Consider the following 24,034-nt stretch of genomic DNA (forward strand, 5'->3'; position numbering starts at 1 on the left):
AAGACAATACATCCTTACCTTTACAAAGACAGACGGCCGTTCTATGGTGCCTTGGTGTTACAAAGCTCAGCCTTGCAGTGCTGTGTGTTGACATGGTATTGCCATCTATGGTGATCTTCTCTTCACAGAATCTAATTGGGCAATCTAGGCCAGCACAAAGTTTGTGAATGACTCTTAGTATTCGGACACCCATCATTTCTTCCATGTCTACCACAGAGGTATTCATCTTACGGTAAAGAACTTCAGGTAAGTGTAAAGAATCACTTGCTTTATTGACCGTTAGGAGCACATCCAAGTTTGAAGGTGGTTCAGAAGGTTGCAAACTCACAACATGTACATCGTGCCTTCTAACGCCAAGAATGTTTCGCAATGCTCTTTGGAAATTACGCCAATAGTCACCTATAAACTCCTCAGGTGTAATGTTTGCAAATTGTATGGCAATGGAGTGGTTGACCTGATTTTGTGTCACTTGTTTAACATGCACAGATACGTCAGCGGCTGTTGTAAACCGGCCATCAGTAACGGTGACGTTAAGAATATATTGTCCAACATCCAAATGCTTATGTGCGATCATTTTGCCGTCAGTGCTGGAAACTGCAAATGAGTTTCCCATGTCAGAAGCAAGGCTGTAGCTGAGAGTATCATATATATCCTGGTCTGTTGCATGAATCTTTCCTATAACGCCTCCTGCATACTCATCCCCAACAGTGGTTATGTGAATTTCTAGAGGAAGTATAGCTGGGGGATAAATACTTTCTTCAATAATTTTAAGGTTTATGAATGTTGATGAGGATAATGGAGGTCGCCCATTGTCAGTCACCTGGAAAAATAAAGTAATCATAACTGATATTGGAGAATAATCTGTTTCTTATATACTTCTATTTACAGTCATGGAGCAATACACCACAGAAACTGGTCCTTCACATTCTATACACTGTATACATTGTATACACTGGAATTTAGAAGGATGAGAGGAGATCTTATCGAAACGTATAAGATTATTAAGGGGTTGGACACGTTAGAGGCAGGAAACATGTTCCCAATGTTGGGGGAGTCCAGAACAAGGGGCCACAGTTTAAGAATAAGGGGTGGGCCATTTAGAACTGAGATGAGGAAAAACTTGTGATCTGTGGAATTCTCTGCCTCAGAATGCAGTGGAGGCCAATTCTCTGAATGCATTCAAGAGAGAGCTAGATAGAGCTCTTAAGGATAGCGGAGTCAGGGAGTATGGGGAGAAGGCAGGAACGGGGTACTGATTGAGAATGATCAGCCATGATCACATTGAATGGCGGTGCTGGCTCGAAGGGCCGAATGGCCTCCTCCTGCACCTATTGTCTAACAGCCTACCACATCCATTCTAAATTAATCTCATTTGTCCACTCCTGCCCATATATCCTTCTAAACCTCTCCTATCCATATATTAAAGGATATATCTTATTTTTGATCATTTGCATTCTTTTTCAATTGGACCACAAGGATGGCATGTCTTCATTTTACATTAATCTTAAAATTAGTTGTCTCCTCCAGCTTTGCATTTAGCGATTTGAAAAAAAGCAAACCTGCCTCAGTGTCAAAATCTCCTATTAGCTTCATTGTCTCTAATTATGGATGGCTGCAGAATGGACATGTTTCCAGCCCAATGTCACATACAATGCTCATAGAACATTTCACTTTCAGCTTCAGAAAATGTGACATAAGTCCATCATCATTTCTCTAGCAGATTGTTTTTGGTTCAAGAATCCACCATCTGCAGTCTCAATCCTAATATCATTAATCCTATGATAGAGAACAAGGCTGCAAAAAAAACTTCCAAATCATGTCACACTCTTTAAATATGAGAAGGGTTCCCATTGGAACATCTGTAACTGTTATCACAGAAATAAAAGTAAACAAAAGGTCTCCAGCCAGGGTATGCATTAAAATTTTATATGCACTGGAGGATGATTTTCAATTTTCACCATAATGCTACAATTACTGACAGGTTATTTTCGATGGATTCTGTTCCGCAGAAGCCTTTGAGCTATTTTCAAGTCTGAATTTTGTTACGGACACTGTTCAATGCTCAATAACTCGTAGGCAACTTACGAAGCAGGAGAATGAGAAGACACCAGCTTCACCAACGCGCTGCCAGAAATCAACAACAAAGAGAAAGGAGTAGTAGGAGGCCTTGCGTATGTTGCAGCATTAGTCTGGAGCCCAGAGAACAATTGTGTTCTTGGCCCCATATAAGTCTCCTTAATTTTGCTACTTATGCTCACCGCACCTCCTCTCTCAGTTCTGTCCAGGACCTCAGCAATCCTGAGACAGAGGTTCAAGCACACCATTTCCATCCTCTTTTCCTGCATTCATTCACCTTGATGTGGCCTCTTTTACATTGATGAGACCAAGAGTAGACTTGGCAACCATTTTGCTGAACGCATGTACAGCTTGCCAAGGCCTGCAGGATCTCCAGGTTGCTAACCATTCCCATACCGACCATTCCCATATTCCACCCTTGGCCTACTCCATTGCCTGAGTGAGGCATGCAAACTAAAAGAACAGCACCTCAAATTCCACTTGGATAGCTTACAACCCAAGGCTATGAACATCGAATACTCTAATTTCATGTAATAACACCTCTTTCCCCTGCCCTTCATCACCCAAGTGCACACATTTTCCCACCACCACAGGCATCCAGCTCCTTTCCCATCCTGTGTACACTTATCTCCCATCCCCAAGTTTCACATTTCCCTTTAATCCCCCTCTTTCCCTTCTCCCCATTCCATTCCGCCCATACCTTCCCTCTGGCTTTACATTGTACTCCTCCGCTTGTTTCCTTATTAGACACCCTTTTGTCTTCTTTTCACCTCTAGCACTTGTCATTTCACCCATCTGACGATCACCTGTATCATCCACTTGTTACTTGCCATGCTTTGTTCTGCCCCCATCTCTCTTTTCCAGCTTTCTCCCCATTTCTCTAAAGGGTCCCAATGTGAAATGTCATGTCATTTCCCTCCGCAGATGCTGCCCGACCCTGCAAGTTCCTCGAACACTTTGTTTTACTGCTTACAATGCTCACTGTTTGGTGTGAAATGTGTGTAGATTGGGCAGTGCGCATTTCATTCATTTGTACATGAAATATGCAAATTGAGGGTAACAATAGGGATGTGGCCAAGAAAAGCGTCGGTAATTTTTCCATTTGCTTTAGGCCAGAGCGCCTTATAGCCAGCAGAAGAACTTCCCAGAAAACCTATTAGATGGATACTGTGCATTCTGGGAATACCTGTTCAACTGCCACACACTTTGGACAGGCAATTGGCATTTCATTGTCATTCTGTCATTTCTTCTGTTTAGCTTTCCCATAAAAGTTTTGCTTTAATTTATTTTAATCTTTTTTGAACCTTAATTCAATCAGGCCATGCAGTGGGGACTGTAGAATTATTAATGCTGAATAATTATTCCAAATTACAAAATAGTTCAAAGCGTTAACGAAAGCTGTGCAGTTTGGCATTAGGGGATTTAACATCATTGAAATGCTCCATTTGCAGCAACATCACATTATACAATTGCTTAGTTTGTGTAGAAATTGCTTGAAACCAAAAATTCAAACAATCATTGCAATCTTTTTCTTCTAGAAAGGAGAAGTCTGTGGTTCTTTTGAGAAAGTGAAGCTTCTTTTCAAACCTTATTTTACTGTGGGCATTTCCTTAATTTGGCAATATATCTTCTCTCCTCTTCTGATGGTTGTGATTCCTGGGGCAGTATACAGCCAAAGATCAATGAGTGGTTCTTGTTCAAGCAGTAATTCATTGTGTGCGGCTGCATAGTGAGTGCTGACAGGCTTCTTAATCATTGACGTGTTTAGGGGAGAGTGGGAGAGGGGATTGCAGGGGAGGAACTGAAGCAACCGGAGGTATAAAACATTTCAGCAGGCTAACACCAGACGCTGGGAGAAATATGCTTAAATGTTCCTCTCTGAAGCAAACAGCTGGCCATACAAGCTGAGATTCATTATTGGCAAGTTAAGAAAGATGTTGGTAACTAAAACTCTCATCTTGTTTGTTTGATCCTTCCTTATTTTTGTGCCCCCGTCACACGATAGCTTAACAATTTTAGGACCACCTCACTCACCATTGTCCTGGGGTCACCTTAATGCAAGTTTCATTCAAATTGGCCATATATTTTTAAAGTTAGAGACATTTAAACGTTTAAAAATCACCTTTTCCAAGTTCCTGGCCATCAGACGCGTTTGACGTCACAATGGGACCCGCCTGAGTGACGGAGGTGGCGGCCAATGAGGGAGGGGTGGGGGCCCACGATGACCACCAGGGGTGGTACCCGCAAGAGTGACAGAGTGAGGGAGTGGCGGCGAACGGGGGGGGGGGGGGGTCTGGGCCGACGATCTGCCGCTAACTCACCCACTCTATCCCCCATCAAAACCCCTCCTCCACTCCACTCCAACCCCCCTCAACCCTCCCCCTCTCCCCCCCCCAACGAGGACGAGCTGCGTTTTCGACGTCAGTCCGTGCGTGCGCAGCTGGGGCGACCTACAATATTTGCAACGATGATGCAAACGGCAGTTCAAACGGCCGCAGCTCGCTTCTGGCCAAGTGAGGGGGGGGATGGAGTGGTTGAGTGGGTGAGGGGGGCGGGGGGAGATAAGGGGGGGTTGAGGGCAGATGGAGTTGGGTGAGGGAGGGGCAGTGAGAAGAGGTGGGATAAGGGGGGTTGAGGGAGGATGGAGTGGATGAGGGGGGGAGGTGAGGAGGGAGGTTGAGGTGGGATGGAGTAGGGGGAGTGGACGAGGGAAGATAAGGGGGATGAGGGGGGATGGAGTGGGTTTGGGGGGGAGGAGGGGTGGGTGCTCGACCAATGCAGGAGAGGTTTGGGGGTGAGGGGGGATGGAGTGGGTGGTCGAGGGGATAAGGGCGGTTGAGGAAGGATGGAGTGGGTGAGTGCGTGAGGGGGGAGGGGAAGGGGGGGATCAAGTGCGTGTGGGGACGAGGGGGGGTTCAGGTGGGATTGAGTGGATGAGTGGGGGAGGGGAGATAAGGGGTTTGAGGGGCAATGGAGTGGGTGAGGAGGGGGGTGCGGGAGTAGGGGAGGCGAGGTTGCTGGACAAATGCAGGAGAGGTTTGGGGCCAATGAGGGGGAGGAGGTTGCTGAGCCCATGAGCTACCGCTAACTTTAATAGATGCACTACCCCCCCCCCCCACAAATCCATTTCATTCAATATAAAAGTTTTCATACGACACACAAGACTGGATACTTTACCTGCACCTGCAATAGATACACATCTTTGATCTTGTGGTCAAGTTGAGATGACGATAAGAGCAGACCTTGTGGATTTATCTGAAATTCATTCCCTTCATTCCCCCTCATGATTGTAAAAGCGAATGGAGGGCCATTGTGCGATGAATCCCTGTCTATCACTTGAAGCTGCAGCACACTGGATCCAAAGGGCTTGTTTTCCTATAGAAAATAGATATAATTCAGATCCTGGAAGGAAGTGATTTCTCTGTAACATGCATGCTTTCCAGTTTGCTAGTTATATCAGACTAGGTCATTCTCGCAGAGAGGACAAGTCGATTCCAGAATGAAAAGCTAGATAGGAAAGTTGACCTAAAACTAGTAAAAAAAACTGGGTTGCCGAATTTGGGGAAGAAAGCCATGAGACAATTTTGGTGTAGGGGGCAAGAGAATGATATAAATTTTGTAAATGGCAAATGATAGGCTGAAGGGAAAAGGGATATACAGATCATGGACAGTACAGAATTTTAGTGGGCCTAGGGAAGACTGCTTATAAGGGTAGTATTGTGACATTTGAGAGATTAATAGATAACTATGAGAATTTTATCGAACATGTGCAATTTATAAATCAGGTTGCTGGCTAGCAGGACTCGGTGTGTGACAGATTTGCACAAGATGGAGTTATTAAGAATTGATGAGCAAGGCGAATTTTATTACAGTTGTGAGTGTGGAGGAAGCAAAGATTTCAGCATTAAAGAAATTAAGGAAGGATAGATACTGTGGAAATGGAGGCTTAAAATCCACAAATACAGTAAGATCTAAAGAGTATGACCAAAGAACACCAAAATGTTAAAAAGTCTGATTTACCCCTAGAGAATGATTATGGAGATGCAGCATAGAATCAGCCTACCTAGATCATGCCATCAATCACACTGGTTCTATGTTATCTCACTTTCTCATCCACTCCCTACATCTTAGGAACAGATTTACAGAGGGCAATTAATCGGCAAACCTGCATGTCTTTGGGATACGAGAGGAAATCTAAGCACCAGGGGGAAACCCATGCATTCTCAGGGGGAATATGTAAACTCCACATAGACTGCACCCAAGGTCAGTATCAAATCCAGGTAGAAACATAGAAAACAGGTGCAGGAGTAGGCTATTCGGCCCTTCGAGACATTCAATATGATAATGGCTGATCATTCAAAATCAGTACCCCGTTCCTGCTTTTCCCAATATCCCTTAATTCCTTTAGCCCGAAGAGCTAAATCTAACTCTCTTTGGCACTGAGAAGCAGCAGCTCTACCAGCTGCACCACTGTATGACATCATAGGTTTATCATCTAGGAGGCATTCAGGCCCTTCACATCCAAGCTCTTCAAAGAACAGCTACTCAGCCTAAATACAATTTCCACCACTTAATATGCAATCATGCAGATCATAACTCTTGAAGTGCACATTCCGGGCACTTTTTCAATGCAATACAGCTCTCTTTATCACGCTTTCACGCAGTGAATTCTAGTCACCGTTTGTCCTTTCTCGCAGCCTTTTGACAATGATGTGCATACTGTTCAAAGTTCTGCTGTTCCTCGACAACTCTGTTTTCTCACATTGTCATTAATTCCCTTGCATGGTGTACCTCCTCAAATGAATTATTTCACTTGTGCCCCAATTGGCAATTACATCACATTCTCCAGCAATTATGCTGATTTCACCGAGCACTTCATTTTCATGAAAGTCAACAAAACGACAGCAAATTCAAGTGTGAAATATAAGTATCTGTAATCCAAAATTCACTAATTCAGTGCACAAAAGTTTGATTGATCCAGCTTAATAAACACGTTTCAAAAAATAAAAAAGCCAAATGTTATAAGGACTACCATAAGATTTTGTTGCTCTTACCTGGATGACAACACTATAGTTTGTCTGAGAGAACATTGGAGGATTATCATTGACATCAGCTACATCAATATTGACTGTGGTTGTGTTGAACCGAGAAGGAGTGCCATTGTCTGAAGCTTGGACTATCAGGGTATAGCCAGATATCTATGCCAAAAGAACAAAATTATCAAAATGGAGCTTGATCTATGCATGACAAATATAACAATATAATCTCACACAGTAAGTGGAGGCTATCTTTCCATCTGTACATACCACAATTTGAAAGACAACATAATAACATCCAAACTCAAAAGTAACTTGTAATATATTTTCCTACTTTTGATCAAAAAATATGATTACAATTTGATGACATTGAACACCATTTTGTTTTAATCTTCTCCAATAATAAAGGAAAAATACTGACCATGTCAAATTAATCATGTATTCGGTTCACTTCCAATGTACTCACTTTTTCTCTGTCCAAATGTTGTGCCACCTTTATTTCCCCCTTGGTATTATCAATAGTGAATGGGCTGCCTTGATTACCATTAATAATAGAATAGTAGATTTGGTTGTTTGATGGGCCATCTGAGTCATCTGAAATGACCTACAGGAAATGATGATTATTAGGATCATATTAATAAGTATTTATAATGTAACTTATTTTCTTGTAATCTTGTAATTTTCTCTTTTCCGGGTTTGACAAAGGGCCTCAACCCGAAATGTTAACTATTTATCTCTTCACAGATACTGGGTTTTCTTTTTTATTTCTGATTTCAGCATCTGCAGTTTTTTTAAATTTACAAATTATAATATTTCATTGCAAATTAAAGAGGACTAAGCAGGCCTCTATTTGAAGGTACTTATTGAAAACAAAGACAAACAGGAACACCAATATTTGTCACTCAATTTTGAAAAAGAGAATTTAGTTCAAGAGGGCTTGTATACAAAAACAGGGATATAATGCTGTGGCTCTATAAGGTGCTGGTAAGACCGTCTTTGGAATATTGTGAGCAATTTTGAGCACAACATCTGAGGAAGGATGTGCTGGCTCTGGAGAGAATACAGAGAAGGTTTACAAGAATGATCCCAGGGATGAGTAGGTTAACTTATGATGAGCGTTTGTCGGCACTGGGCCTGTACTCGCTGGAGTTTAGAAGAATGAGGGGGGACCTCATTAATACATACAGAATAGTGAAAGGCTTGGATAGAGTGGATGTGGAGAGGATGTTTCCACCAGTGGGAGAGTCTAGGACAAGAGGTCATATCCTCAGAATTAAAGGACATTCTTTTAGGAAGGAAATGTGGAAAAATGTCTTTATTCAGAGGGTGGTGAATCTGTGGAATTCTTTATCACAGAATGCTGTGGAGGTCTAGATAGATTCTTGATTAATACAAGTGTCAGAGTTTATGGGGAGAAGGCAGGAGAATGGGGTTCGGAGGAAGAGATAGATCAGCCATGATTGAATGGCAGAGTAGACTTGATGGGCCAAATGGCCTAATTCCACTCCTACCACTTATGACCTGATGAGAAATCTTTGTAAGGGAAATTTGGATCTTTAGTCCAAATAAAAACAAAATTAGAACTCTTACTGCAAGAGTCATAGAACCATTCAATTTCATGCTTTAGAGTCAGAGTCATACAGCTTATAAACAGGCCCTTTGGCCCAAATTGTCCATGCTGACAAAGCTAGTCCCATTAATATCTAGTTTAAAACTCCGGAGTAACACCTGCAAACCTGCCTGCCTGGATATTTTGATTATGATCTGATTAGTTCATACAGTAAAGAATGAAATGAATCTCAACATTATTTTAACGCGTCAACATTTTATACTGTAATTCTTGCTCAAACTTCTTCCTTTATAAATTTTTTTAAAATACAGAGCCCATAGCAGAATTGCATATAGCAATATATTTATTTAAAACACCTGAAGGAAATTATGCTCACAGATCTGTTAAAATTAAAAAAAATATTTTGCTCTTTAGTTAATTAGCCTACAATAAATTACTCTTGGGAAATAAAAACTAGGAATATCTTGTGTGGCCTACCAGTCTGATTTCAGGTACCTTATGTAAGATTGGGAAATCACACCATTATCATTGGAGTGGGGATAGAGTAGTTGGTGGGATATTGGCCTGGGAGGCATTTCCAGGAATAGCAAATGAGGAGGGCAGATAATAAGATTAAGAGGGGTGCCCTGGAAGTCACAACTCCGCTGAGATCGAAAGGATGGCCAACAAAGAGCCCTAATGCTAAGAACTCCAATGCAGACCTGAGATCGACTTATGCAGACATGTTGGAAGCCTGAATCTGCCAGTGGGGCCCATCAGCATAGACCACTCAAACACTGCTGAAAATCATGGGAGAAATCTAGATTTGCATCACCACTGTGGAGCCCACTACACATATCAGGAAATCCTTGCATTAGTGGTTAGTTGTAGGAGGACAAATATTGGAACTGTTAATTCCTGCAGGGTCTCCAATATTAATTATTCTGAATTTAAACAGATAAAGGAGTGCAAATTAAGGTCTAAGCACATTTCTTTTAAATAGGCTGCTACCCGCTGCTAAAAGCCAGCACGTGCACGAAACAAAACCATTCCTCCAATGGTGGCTCTCCTAATCATGTGATCTATTTAAGTATTTCTAAACTCAGTATTGGCAGCCACCATATGAAAAAAAAATGATGCAGTTGTTCACTAACTAGGCAATATATTAATCTCTTTTAATAATAATAATAATGTGTCATTCACAAGAATAATTCTGCTTAATGGAGACACAAGAGACTGCAGATGCTGGAATCTGTAGTAAAACCAAACCACTGGAGGAAAACCATCTATGGGGAAAATGGACACACACCATTTCAGGCCGATGGTCTGCATCAGTACTAAGAGTGGTGAAGAAAGATAGGCACAAAAAGCGGAGAGGGGGAGGAGCGAGACAAGGGTGGAGGGGTGGAGTTGGGAGTCAGAGACAGGTGGCTTATAGGTGGAAGCAGGCAAGGAGGGTGGTAAGTGAGGATACCATGGTCACCAATGCTGGAAACTGATAAATAAGGATGATAATGGGAACCTTTAAATGAGAGATGAAGGACAGTGGGAACAAGACAGAGGGGATTTTGTGGGCACAATGTGTGGGTAGTAGGTGTACGGAACCAGGAGGAGAAGGGGGACAAAAACGGATGACAGAGGCTCTGGGTATATGGGGAAAAGGAACAAAAATGGGAAGAGGTGGGTCAAAGTGAGGGAGGAAAAATTGGAAAATTCACTGTTCATACCATTCAATAATGGTTGATACTAAAATTAAAATTTCCAGCAGTATAATCGTTTCATTGTTCAAAATAAATAATTGACTTAATTAATTAAAATTGAAAAAAAAAATAGCTCTTTTCCTCAATCTGTTTCATGTTAGGAATTTTGCAACAGATGAATTGTAATAAGGATAAAAATACATCATGTCCGCAGGACTAGAGCAAAGAAAGAATAAAATATCCACTCATCTTGCAGAAATATCTAATTTCTGTCAAAAATTACAGGTCATATTTATTGGCATTAGTGCACAATTGTGGCACCCATCGTACCAGGACATGAATGTGGGCATCACGAGAGAATTTGACATAGGTGGGGGCCTTATGCTCGAACATCTAACATTTACAAAAACAGCAGCCAATAATTGCACTCTCTTCATACATTTATGTGAAAACTACAATTGAAAAGTTAAATAATTCAAAGTGCTTTGCACTTTGACAGAAAATACCTGCATCATTTAATTTAAGTTTATGTTTAGTGGAATATAATATTATTTAAAAGGCCAATTCTCTGGATGCTTTCAAGAGAGAGTTAGATAGAGCTCTTAATGAAAGCAGAGTCAGGTAGTATGGGGAGAAGGCAGGAACGGGGTACTGATTGTGCATGATCAACCATGATCACGAAAAATGGCGGTGCTGGCTCGAAGGGCCGAATGACCTACTCCTGCACCTATTGTCTATTGAACTGGTAGAAAATTAGAGCTGCTCTTCCCACAATTCGTGATTAATTAAGCTATAATGAATTATCCTCCACTGCCAATTGTTCAACTATTTCAAGGAAAACTTTTGTTAGACAATGAAAAGTCATTAGGGATTTCTCTTGCCTTAATTTATTTCTCAATCGCAATCAATGCAACCCAAAAGCTGCCCAAAGACAGTAGAGCATAATTATTTTCCTGCTTCATTGTTTAATTTGTGCCTTACTCAATATTTATGAATTACTGCTTGTCCCCTCTGATTATGTCTTCAATTTTTTTTGTGCATTTCACTTGATCTTGAAATATTTCCTTTCGCCCTCTCCCCAGACAAAAAAAATGACTGATTGAGGCCCTCCATGTAAATCACTCTGGTTACCATTTCTTGTATTCATTCTACTGTACCTATTCTTTTTGGTTCTTCACAATACTTGCTAATTACTGTTTAAACTGAGAACATAAAGGAACAGTGATAATAAACATCAGCAGAAACTCCTGCTAATCAGTGTAGAATATTTTTTGAATACATAACACAGCATTCGGGCTTTTCAAAATGAATCATGATTTTATGGACTTAATTGTAATATGCAGTTTCTTTAGGTTACGTTAAATTGCATCTTTTTAAGAAATTCCTGCTAATCAGTGTAGAATATTTTTTGAATAAATAATACAGCATTAGGGCGTTTCAACATTAATGACAATTTTATGGACTTAATTGTAATACGCAGTTATCTTTAGTTTTTGGTAAATTGCATCTTTATACAAAATCTATTTTTGAATTCTTGTTAACTTCTCTCTCAGCTGTTGAGTTATCTTTAACATTTAAATGAAGGAGGAATATCTGAAGCATCTGAACATACTGTAACAACCAGCTGTCCCAGAGGAGCATCTTCACTTATCACCGCCATGTATACATCGTGACTAAACTTCGGAGTGTTGTCATTGATGTCTGTCACATTAATATTCACTGTCGCTACATCATTAAGTGAAGGTGTTCCACCATCCGTGACTTCAACTGTCAAATAATATTCATGAGATGTTTCAAAGTCCAGACTTGAGAGCACAAAAATGGCACCTGATGGAAATCAAATGGCAAATTAATAGAAGTGCATTGCACCAACCTTACAGACGGTTTGCAACACTCAATATATTACTGCTGATTGAATTATTTCCAAATTTATCCACATTATCATATGTATAATGATATACCTGTGCTTGGATCAATGCTGAATTTCTTATGTTCATTGCCACTAATGATGGAATACGTAATCTCGGCATTGGCCTCAGCGTCCCTGCTGGCTGCAAATACCTGAAGCACCTCAGTTCCCAGGTGAATATTCTCAGGAAGTGTTGCTAGGTACTCTCTATGCTCAAACACAGGTGGGTTGTCATTAATGTCCAGCACAGAAATCAGTACAGTACATACGGATGAGAGCTTTTTTAGAGCTCCCTGATCAGTGGCCTTCACAGAGAGACTGTAGGATGCTTGGAGTTCTCGATCCAATGTCTTCTCCAGACTGATAATTCCAGACAATTCATCAATGGAGAAATGATCATTTGCAGAATCCATTAGCGAATAAAGCACCTTACGATTCAAGCCTACGTGTTAAAATTTAGGAATAAAAAGAGGATTTTATCAATGTCAGCACCTCATCATTAAAGTCTGCTTAAAAAGGAAATAAAACAGAATGCTTCCAGTACATGATTTTATTGCCTGAGTAAAAATGATGTCTATAAAGCTTAATAAACGGAAATTACCACTTTGCATAAGTATTGTAAGGTTTGAATAGTTTAAAATTTATTATATACTCCCTGATTTTTATATACTCATATATGTTATACATGCACATATATCAAACACAAGTTAGTAATGGTAAAAGTTATACTTGGCTTCCATTTGCCCCTAAATGTAAAAGAAAAACAAGCAGTTTTTGCAAACAATGAAATTACTGGAAATACAATGAAATTATTAAAAATAAATCCATTTCCTGGACATTGAGAAAATACGTCCCAAATTTTAAGTCTTGTTTTTAGCCTCTGAACTTTATTTCATTCTTAATGAACAGAGTACCTTATTTTTTTTTAAACCACCCCAAAAGGTGCATGCATATTTCTTCTCTGAAAGTGGCACCGGAGGTAGATAGAGGGAGTGAAGCAGAATTTTGTATACTGGCTATCATCAATCAGGGATTGAGTACAGAGGCTGGACATTATGTTATAGGCCTTCCCAGTGATGCTGTGTTTGGAATAGTGGGCCCCTCGATTTATGTGATAGGCGACTTGCGTAAACCTGCACTTATGTAAGCAATTCTTTAAGCCCACTGTTGCCCACGTGGTCTCGGCGTCGAATAGTAAAATCACGCTTGTGCAGTCATAGTTCCGTTTCTGACTTTCGTAAGGATCCACAGGATCATAAGATCATAAGTGATAGGAGCAGAATTAGGCCATTTGGCCCATCATGTTTACTCCGCCATTCAATCATGGCCGATCTATCTCTCTCGCCTAACCCATTCTCCTGCCTTCTCCCCATAACCTCTGACACCCATACTAATCAAGAATGTATCTATCTCTGCTTTAAATATATCCACTGACGTGGCCTCCACATATAACACAAGGGATATAACCCTTACATTAGTCAGGGAGCATCAATAGTGTCCTCAGTTTTGGTCACCCTGCTATGGGAAAGATTCCATTATGCTGGAACGGGTGCAGAGACGATTTACGAGCATGCTTCCAGGATTTGAAGACATGAGCAATAGGGAGAGGGTGGGAAGGCTAGGACTTAATTCCTTAGAGTGCAGGAGACTGAGAGATAACCTTATAGAGCTGTATAAAATTAAGAGGCATGCATAGGGTGAATGCATAGAATATTATTCCCCAGGGGGGGATTAAGAACTGGAGAGCATGTTTCAGATGAGAAGGGGAATATTTAGCAAGAATACTAGGGACAACTTTTTCACACAGAAGGCAATGGGCATATGGAACGAGCTGTTGGGGAAGTACCTGAGGCAGGCACAATAACATTTAAAATTCATTAGGACAGATACATGGATAGGATGGCATTGATGGGTCAAAAGGCCTGTTTCCACGTTGTATAACCATGATTCTATTTGAGCACAAACTTCCTTTCTGTGGTAATTCACTGATATAATTCACTTGTTTTACAAAGAACTGCAAATAGTTGGTGAAGTTAATCAGTTCTGGACAGCCTGGCTCCATTCTAACTTTCTTGTAAAGATTACCCAATAATCTATTTAATCACAACGGAGTAACTCAGCAGGTCAGGCAGCATCTCGGGAGAGAAGGAATGGGTGACGTTTCGGGTCGAGACCCTTCTTCAGACTGATGTCAGGGAGGGCGGGACAAAGGAAGGATATAGGTGGAGACAGGAAGATAGAGGGAGATCTGGGAAGGGGGAGGGGAAGGGAGGGACAGAGGGACTATCTAAAGTTGTAGAAGTCGACGTTCATACCACTGGGCTGCAAACTGCCCAGGCGAAATATGAGGTGCTGTTCCTCCAATTTCCGGTGGGCCTCACTATGGCACTGGAGGAGGCCCATGACAGAAAGGTCAGACTGGGAATGGGAGGGGGAGTTGAAGTGCTCGGCAACCGGGAAATCAGTTTTGTTAATGCGGACCGAGCGCAGGTGTTCAGCGAAGCGATCGCCGAGCCTGCGCTTGGTTTCGCCGATGTAAATGAGTTGACATCTAGAGCAGTGGATGCAATAGATGAGGTTGGAGGAGGTGCAGGTGAACCTTTGTCTCACCTGGAAAGACTGTTTGGGTCCTTGGATGGAGTTGAGGGGGGAGGTAAAGGGACAGGTGTTGCATCTCTTGCGGTTGCAGGGGAAAGTGCCCGGGGTTGGGGTGGTTTGGGTAGGAAGGGACGAGTGGACCAGGGAGTTACGGAGGAAACGGTCTCTGCGGAATGCAGAGAGGGGAGGGGATGGGAAGATATGGCCAGTGGTGGGGTCCCGTTGTAGGTGACGGAAATGTTGGTGGATGATATGTTGGATCCGCTGGCTGGTGGGGTGGAAGGTGAGAACGAGGGGGATTCTGTCCTTGTTGCGAGTGCGGGGAGGGGGAGCAAGAGTGGAGCTGCGGGATGTAGAAGAGACCCTAGTGAGAGCCTCATCTATAATGGAGGAGGGGAAGCCCCGTTTCCTGAAGATTACCCAATAATCTTATGGCAGATGTGCCCTCTTGTCTTTGAGTGGCTCAGTACTTTACCTTTAAACCAATCTATACAAGTAGATTGCTTAATCATGATTCCTAATGCAACCTGTTCCAATCCTCTCCCTCTCCACCAAGTCAAATACAAGCTAGACATGTTGAAGCTGATCCACATAATTAAGCAGGCTCAGCACACAAACTCTCATAGATACAGACAATACATTACTTAATTAGTGTATGGATGGTACTCCAACTGAACGATGTACTAGTGAATAAGTCCATCCTGGTAAATCATGGCCAGTGACACATAATATGCAATAATGCTTCTTACAGAATTAATTTAAAAAAATTAAAATATGTAACACTTTATAACATTCTCTTAATTTAGATAGCGACATAGGCTATATACCAAGTCTCCATCAACAACACAGTTGTAAATTGGTAAGATTATATCTCACTTTAATGTCCAAGCAATGCACTATTTTAATAAACCAATTACATTAATTGATACAATCTTTATCTCCCTTTATTAGTAAAGATACTCCAAAATTGACACATTTTTGTCAGTGACTAAAAGCTATATTTCATTTTCGATAAACTGTAAATGTCTAAGGATTTATACCACCAAAATGAATTTAAGTGAGAAAAGTTAAGGTACTATTTATTTATCAACTTATATCAAAACTTATTTTGAATAGTTAAATTTTCATATTTGTAGAATAACTGTTGCTGAAATGATTCCAAATTTACTGAAAGGACTAGAAGATTAATAACAATGTGGATAAAATCGGTGTTGAAACCACAATTTATTCTGGCTTTGTGCAACTATTGTTGGGGTTTATTATTCCTTCAGCACTGGTCTGTTTCATGCACACAACTGTACTATGATTCTTCTATGTCCTCATTCTTCAGGAAACGGGGCTTCCCCTTTTCCATTATAGATGAGGCTCTCACTAGGGCCTCTTCTAATCCCGCAGCTCCGTTCTTGCTCCCCCTCCCCCCATTCGTAACAAGGACAGAATCCCCTTCGTTCTCACCTTCCACCCCATCAGCCAGCATATCCAACAAATCATCCTCCAACATTTCCGTCACATACAACGGGACCCCACCACTGGCCATATCTTCCCATCCCCTCCCCTTTCTGCGTTCTGCAGAGACCGTTCCCTCCGTAACTCCCTGGTCCACTCGTCCCTTCCTACCCAAACCACCCCATCCCCGGGCACTTTCCCCTGCAACCGCAGGAGATGCAACACCTGTCCCTTTACCTCCCTCAACTCCATCCAAGGACCCAAACAGTCTTTTCAGATGAGACAGAGGTTCACCTGCACCTCCTCCAATCTCATCTATTATATCCGCTGCTCTAGATGTCAACTTCTTTACATCGGCAAAACCAAACGCAGGCTCGGCGATCGTTTCACTCAACACCTTCTCTCAGTCCGCCTTAACCAACCTGATCTCACGGTGGCTCAGCACTTCAACTCCCTGTCCCACTCCCAGTCTGACCTTTCTGTCATGGGCCTCCTCCAGTGCCATAGTGAGGCCCACTGGAAATTGGAGGAACAGCACCTCATATTTCGCTTGGGCAGCTTGCAGCCTAGCGGTATGAACATTGACTTCTCCAACTTTAGATAGTTCCTCTGTCCCTCTCTTCCCCTCCCCCTTCCCAGTTCTCCCTCTATCTTCCTGTCTCCACCTATATCCGTCCTTTGTCCCGCCCCCCTGACATCAGTCTGAAGAAGGGTCTCGACCTGAAACGTCACCCATTCCTTCTCTCCTGAGATGCTGCCTGACCCGCTGAGTTACTCCAGCATTTTGTGAAATAAACTGTACTATGATTAATGTTTTCACCAATTGCTCCAAAATATTGTTGGTAAGGAAGTATAATTAGTCATACTCAAGATTCCTTTACTAAACTGTCGCATGAAAGCAATTCTGCTTTGAGAGACGAGTTATAAAATTCTAAAATATCATATACTGTAAATATCTTCGACAATTGCGTTCAACAAGTGCTATTCACAGTCAGCTTTCACCTGCCAAATGTGCCCTAATCAACCCCTAAGCTATCACCTGACTTATGCACTATTTACAAAAAACAGCATTACTATAATCTGGCCAATTACTATCCTGACGCACTCCCCATTGATTATTGCAGCCCGAGTCAATATACCCATTAATCAATAGCATGCTGATTGCTAACAATCAGTGTGTAATCTATCAGAACAACTTGGTTCTATCTAACGCTTTCACTGCCCCCAATCGAAGCACAGGCATAAAAGCTGTAAGTAAGAATCCTGTTTTTGTTTTTACATAACTGGGAGGTTGTTGTTCTTCTTCCCTATTTCTAGTTGATATATTTATAGTAATGTACATCTGGTAACAAACCAATGAAATGTTCTTATTCTCTGAGGGCAATGGAGTATTCAGACTGGTAATTTAGTACCAATTAACTTAATCATACCTGCATCTGAGTCAGTGGCTTGAACTCTTGTCAGCAGTGTTTTATTGGCTGTGTTTTCAAAGACAGATACAGTGTACGATTCAGATGAAAATACCGGTGCATTATCATTCACGTCCTCCAGTGTAATAACAATCTCGGCCTGACAGAAACGGCCTCCTCCATCACTGGCTCTGACCAACAGATTATAAACTGCTTGCTGCTCACGATCAAGAGGAGCGGACGTTTTCAATTCACCTAATATTTAAACAAAAAACAATTACATATGTAATTATTCAGTGAAAAATCTTTGCCTGTGATTATTAATATTTGAGATTTATTTGACTTTCAACCCATTTAAATACTCAAAAATCTATGTAGTTTTATATTCTCCAGTTATCTCATGAAGCCATATGATTTAATGAAAATACAGCACATATCTTTAAGGTTTTAATTTGGATGGCCCATATTTTCCACTCCATCATAGTCATGCAGCATGGAAAAAGGCCAACTTGTTCACGCCGACCAAGATGCCCCATCTATGCCAGTCCCATTTACCTGCATTTGGTCCATATCGCTCTAAACTTTTCCTATCCATTTATCTTTCAGTTCCTAGGGAGACAGAGGAACTAAAAGAAATTTGCATTAGGTGAGAAATGGTATTGGGTAGACTAATGGGGCTGATAAATCCCCAGGGCCTGATGGTCTGCATCCCAGGGTATTCAAAGAGGTGGCTCTAGAAATCGTGGACGCAATGGTAATCAGTTTCCAATGTTCAAGAGATTCAGGATCAGTTCCTGTGGATTGGAGAACAGCTAATGTTATCCCACTTTTCAAGAAAGGAGTGAGAGAGAAAACTGGGAATTATAGTCGAGTTAGCCTGACATCGGTGGTGGGGAAGATGCTGGTAATTATTATTAATGAGGTAATAACTGCACATTTGGATAGCAGTAAAAGGATTGGTCCAAGTCAACATGGATTTATGAAGGGGAAATCCTGCTTGACTAATCTGGAATTTTTTTGAGGATGTGACAAGTAAAATGGATGAAGGAGAGCCAGTGGATGTAGTGTATCTAAACTTTCAGAAAGCCTTTGATAAGGTCCCACATGTGAGGTTGGTGAGCAAAATTAGAGCACATGCTATTGGGGGTAGGGTATTGACATGGATAGAGAATTGGTTGGCAGACAGGAAGCAAAGAGTAGGAATAAACGGGTCCTTTTCAGAATGGCAGGCAGTGGCGAGTGGAGTGCCGCAAGGCTCGGTGCTAGGGCCGCAACTATTTACAATATATATTAATGATTTGGATGATGGAATTAGAAGTAACACTAGCAAGTTTACAGATGACACAAAGCTGGGTGGCAGTGTGAACTGCGAAGAGGATGTTAGAAGGTTGCAGGGTGACTTGGACAGGTTGAGTGAGTGGGCACATGCATGGCAGATGCAGTATAATGTAGATAAATTTGAGGTTATCCACTTTGGCAGTAAAAACAAGGAGGCAAATTATTATCTCAATAGTGTCAGATAAGGTAAAGGGGAAGTGCAATGGGACCTGGGTGTCGTACACCAATCACTGAAAGTAAGCGTGCAGGTACAGCAGGCAGTGAAGAAAGCTCATGGCATGTTGGCCTTCATAACGAGAGGATTTGAGTATAGGAGTAAAGAGGTCCTTCCGCAGTTGTACAGGGTCCTGGTGAGACCACATCTGGAGTATTGTGTGCAGTTTTGGTCTCCTAATTTGAGGAAGGACATCCTTGCTATTGAGGCAGTGCAGCATAGATTCACAAGGTTAATCCCCGGGATGGCGGGCCTGTCATATGAGGAAAGATTGGAAAGACTAGGTTTGTATTCACTGGAGTTTATAATGATGAGAGACTTATAAAAGTCTAATAGAGACTTATAAAATTATAAAAGGACTGGATAAACTAGATGCCGGAAAAAAGTTCCCAATGTTGAGGGAGTCCAGAACCAGGGTACACAGTCTAAGAATAAAGGGAAGGCCATTTGAAACTGAGGTGAGAAGAAACATTTTCACCCAGAGAGTTGTGAATTTGTGGAATTCTTGCCACAGAAGGCAGTGGAGGCCAATTCACTGGATGAACTTAAAAGAGAGTTAGATAGAGCTTGAGGTGCTAGTGGAATCAAGGAATATGGGGAGAAGGCAGGCACAGGTTACTGATTGTGGATGATCAGCCATGATCACAATGAATGGCGATGCTGGCTCGAAGGGCCAAATGGCCTCCTCCAGCCCCTATTGTCTATGTTTCTTTCTGTCCAAATGTCTTTTAAATGTTGTTATTGCACCTGCCTCAACTACCTCCTCCAGCAGCACGTCCCATACATCCACTGCACTGTGTGGAAAAAATTGCTCCTCGGTATCCTTTTAAATTTTTCCTCCTGCACCTTTGACATATGTTTTCTGGTTCTTGATATCCCCTGCTCTGGGAAAACAATATTCTGTGTATACACCTTCTTTATTCCCCCCATAAGTTTATACACCTTTATAAGATCACCCCTCAGCCCCCTGCACTCCAAGGAATAAAGTCCCAGCCCGTCCAACCTCTCCCTATAGCTCAGGTCCTTGAGTCCTGGCAACATCCCTGTAAATCTTCTCTGCACTCTTTTCAGCTTAATGACATCCTTCGCATAGCAAGGTGACCAGAACTGAACACAATACTTCAAATGCAGCCTCACCAACGTATTGTGCAACTGTAACATAACATCCCTACTCAATATCCTGATTGATGAAGGCCAATGTAATGAATGCCTTCTTGACCACCTTATCTACCTGTGATTAAACTTTCATGGAACCCGTGATTAAACTTCCTGCATGCCTAGATCCTTCTAGTCACCAACACGCCCCAGGGCCCTACCATCCACTGTGAAGGTCATGTCTTGGTATGACCTCACAAAATACAACATCTCGCACATCTCTGCATTAAACCCCATTAGCCATTCCCCAGCCTACTTACCCAGCTGATCATGACCCTGCAGTAGTTTTTGATAACCATATTCACTTTCTACGATACCAGTTACTTCCGTGTCACCAGAAAACGTACTAATCGTGCCTTCTACAACCATTGATATAAATTCTAAATGGAATGGGCCCAGTATCGATCCCAGAGGCACACCACTTGTCACAGGCCTCCAGTCCAAAAAACAACTCTCCACCAACTCTGCTTCCAATGCAGCCAATTCTTTATCCAATGGGTTAGCTCTCTCTGTATCCCATTCGATTTAACCTCCTCGAGCAGCAGACACCATCATCCACATACAACACCATGCTGACTATTCCTAATCAACCCATCTATCCAAACGCATATTTTTCCTCAGAATCCACTCCAGTAACTTGTCTACCACAGATGTTAGGCTCACTGGTTTATAGTTCCCAAGCGTTTCCTTGCTGCTCATCTTAAACAGAGGCAAAACATTAGCCACCCTCCAGTCTTCGGGCATCCCAACAATGTCCAGTGATGAGTCCTACACCACAGCCAGGGCTCCTGCAGTTTCTTCTTTAGCTTTCCATAGTGTCCTCGGATATATCTGATCTGGCCCCGGAGATTTATCCACCTTCATATACCTTAGGATGTCCAGCACCACCTTGACTGAAATACAGACCGTTCTTGTGATATCTCTATTAATTGTCCCAAATTCCCTTCATGTCTTTCCAAGAAGAGGAAAATACTCATTGAGGAGCTTGCCCCTCTTTTGTGGCTCAACGCTGGGTTGACTGCTTTTAATTTCCGAGGGATCTTATTCAAACTCTATTTAACCACTTTCCATTCATGTACTTATGAAATCTGTTTGGCTTTCTTAATTCCAGAAATTAACAATTAATTCTCAGAATACTGAGATTTCCATACAACCATGGCAAATGAGAAATGCATCACACCATATCTTCCCAGAGTGCGAGGAAGCAAAATAAACAAAAATACAATTTATTTCTGTAGTCAAAATGTTTCTCACCGGTGACAGAATCTAATCTGAATTTCTCTGCCCCAGTTCCATGGAGCGTGTAAGTGACTGCTCCATTCGAACGGATATCTGCATCTTCAGCCAAAACCACAAGGATTAGTTTGGCAGAAGGAACATCCTCTGCAATGGTCTCAGTGTAGAGTGTCTAAAAAAGAAAATAGGATACTTTATATCTTAATTATACCAGTTTTCATCCATGTGCCCCATTTGACAAAAAAAACCCTTGTAAGCACAGGTCCCTCTGACTATCATGATTTTAACAAATCCATAATTGACAGCTAACATTTTAAAAGCCTATAAATTGTGATCTGTAATCCAATTAGTTTGCCTTTTTTATTTTCCCCTATCAACGTTTATTGAGCTGTTGTTTCTTCATTTACCACACAAGTTTCCCCTTTACAGTTTAGCTGCCACTGTACTAATGTTGCTGAAGATCTAATTGTGACACTGATATTTAAAAAAAATAAGGTAGACTTCCACAACATCGCACATGTAAAGCTGAAAACATGCCTGAGATTTAGAAAATAGTGAATGAAGAGCAGGGAACAATTAGATGCACAAATTAGTCTTTGTTTTAAAATTATAGATTTTGTAATAATTTACATATTCTAATTAAATTTTTATGAAGTTAAAAGCAAAATTGATTAAGAAAACTTGACCAGTCATGTTTGGACCCCTGACAATAATGATACAGTATTATGTCTGTTGCTGAGAATAAATTACTTATTAGAAACTAATTTAGTGCTTAGAGCAGTGGTTCTTAAACTGAATGGTTCACCCAAGGGTGAATGAAACTAGAGGGGTGCATGGTGAATGACTTGATATATATATAATTAGACACAAGGGAGAATACGACGAAAATTACCAAAAAACATAAGAAAATTTAGTTGAGGGTGAATGGAATTTTGTGATAAAGACTCAAGGGTGCATGTGTTTAAGAAGCACTGGCTTAGAGCATTTCAATTCAAATATGAGCACAGGAATTTACTGTGGAATATTTGGAAGTGGGCACGTATAAGATTAGCACATCTGCATTCAAAAGTTAACATAATCTGGATAATCCATATTCCACCAGACTTTATATAGCAACCTCTATAAAATTCTGGTCACATACTTTCAGCATATGTGCTAGGGAACTGACAGATATTTAACATGGATCAATATAAAGTCATAATACAGATGGAACAGAATATTGCAAACATGTGTGGATTTATGTTGCTTGTTGACCTTTTGATGAAATAAGAGTCTGACTTCAACAAGGCCAAGCACGATATCCCTCAAGAATGTTTGGCCATAAATTGAAACATAATAATTCCATCCTGGAATGTATCATTTCAGGAACAAGGTATACCATTTTGGGAATTTACCCTCCAAAGGACAAAGAAATAAAACCAGTCTGGAGGTTAATTGTTGGACTTAATCGTTCAAATTATAACTGATTTTATTTACATTGAAGATCAGAAATATCATTGTAGGAGCCATTTTGTGTTTATTAGCTATTTTAGCATATTGCATTACTTTGTATCCTGTTGTATTATATTTTAGACATCAAGAGGTTGTCTTGAGTTTAATATTAAGCATACGTATAGGACTGGGAAGACCCAGAGGTGTGGCTAGGGTTACGAGTATAAATTCTTCCAGTACTGACGTAATGCTTTAGTGTGTGTCATCAGGAGCAGCTTAGACACAGGGATCTTGGCTGCCATAGAATATTAGAGAAGTGCCTGCTGGATATAGGTCTAGTAAGTCAGTATAGGTCACGAAGGAACGACGATAAGATATTAGATTCTTACCAAGTTAATGGCAAAAGATATGTTAATATGTTTTTATTGCAACTTCAAATAAACCACTAACTAACTGAAATGTTCTGAAGATCTCTCTGTTGTTATTTGCGTCAAGAAAGTATCGCTCCCGTTCCTCGTCAACGGTAAGCACAAAGTCTTTGTAGGGAAGCTGAAGCTGCCATAACAATCATCGAGAGGGAATTGATGATAATGAAGAAAACAGCTGCTTTACAGGCAAGTGACATGGTGTATTTTTGATGGTAGATGTAAAATTGAGGTGCCTCGTGAAACTAATGAGAACATTTTACAAGACATTGTTAGATTCACAATATTGTAAATGTGCAAAGTACAACACAAATTGCTGAAGTAACTCAGTGGGTCAGGCAGATCATCCTCCACAGATGCTGCCTGACCCAGAGTTACTCCAGCACTGTGTTCCACGCAAGATTCCAACATGTGCAGTTCCTTACGTCTCCAATTTAACAAAGTGAAACTTTTTAAAAATTGTCCTTGAACAGTATTTAAAACCTTATGACATAAGGATATATTAGAACAGA

The 24,034-nt window shown here is 41.2% G+C and overlaps 1 protein-coding gene across 8 annotated transcripts in view; it reads right to left on the reverse strand.

The window, feature by feature from the left end:
• fat1a (FAT atypical cadherin 1a) overlaps positions 1–24,034 on the reverse strand; it is a 185,649-nt gene that overhangs the window by 21,643 nt on the left and 139,972 nt on the right. For all 8 annotated transcript variants that reach the window (XM_078397687.1, XM_078397679.1, XM_078397661.1 and 5 more), the window contains 8 exons: positions 21,685–21,838; positions 17,745–17,978; positions 12,323–12,712; positions 11,974–12,188; positions 7,579–7,716; positions 7,131–7,274; positions 5,254–5,451; positions 19–820 (listed from right to left, as the gene is read on the reverse strand). In XM_078397687.1, the coding sequence (XP_078253813.1) occupies positions 19–820; positions 5,254–5,451; positions 7,131–7,274; positions 7,579–7,716; positions 11,974–12,188; positions 12,323–12,712; positions 17,745–17,978; positions 21,685–21,838 (2,275 nt within the window). The remainder of the gene's footprint in view (positions 1–18; positions 821–5,253; positions 5,452–7,130; positions 7,275–7,578; positions 7,717–11,973; positions 12,189–12,322; positions 12,713–17,744; positions 17,979–21,684; positions 21,839–24,034) is intronic.

This window comes from Rhinoraja longicauda, chromosome 1 (genome assembly GCF_053455715.1).
Source record: "Rhinoraja longicauda isolate Sanriku21f chromosome 1, sRhiLon1.1, whole genome shotgun sequence".
Lineage (NCBI taxonomy): Eukaryota > Metazoa > Chordata > Chondrichthyes > Rajiformes > Arhynchobatidae > Rhinoraja > Rhinoraja longicauda.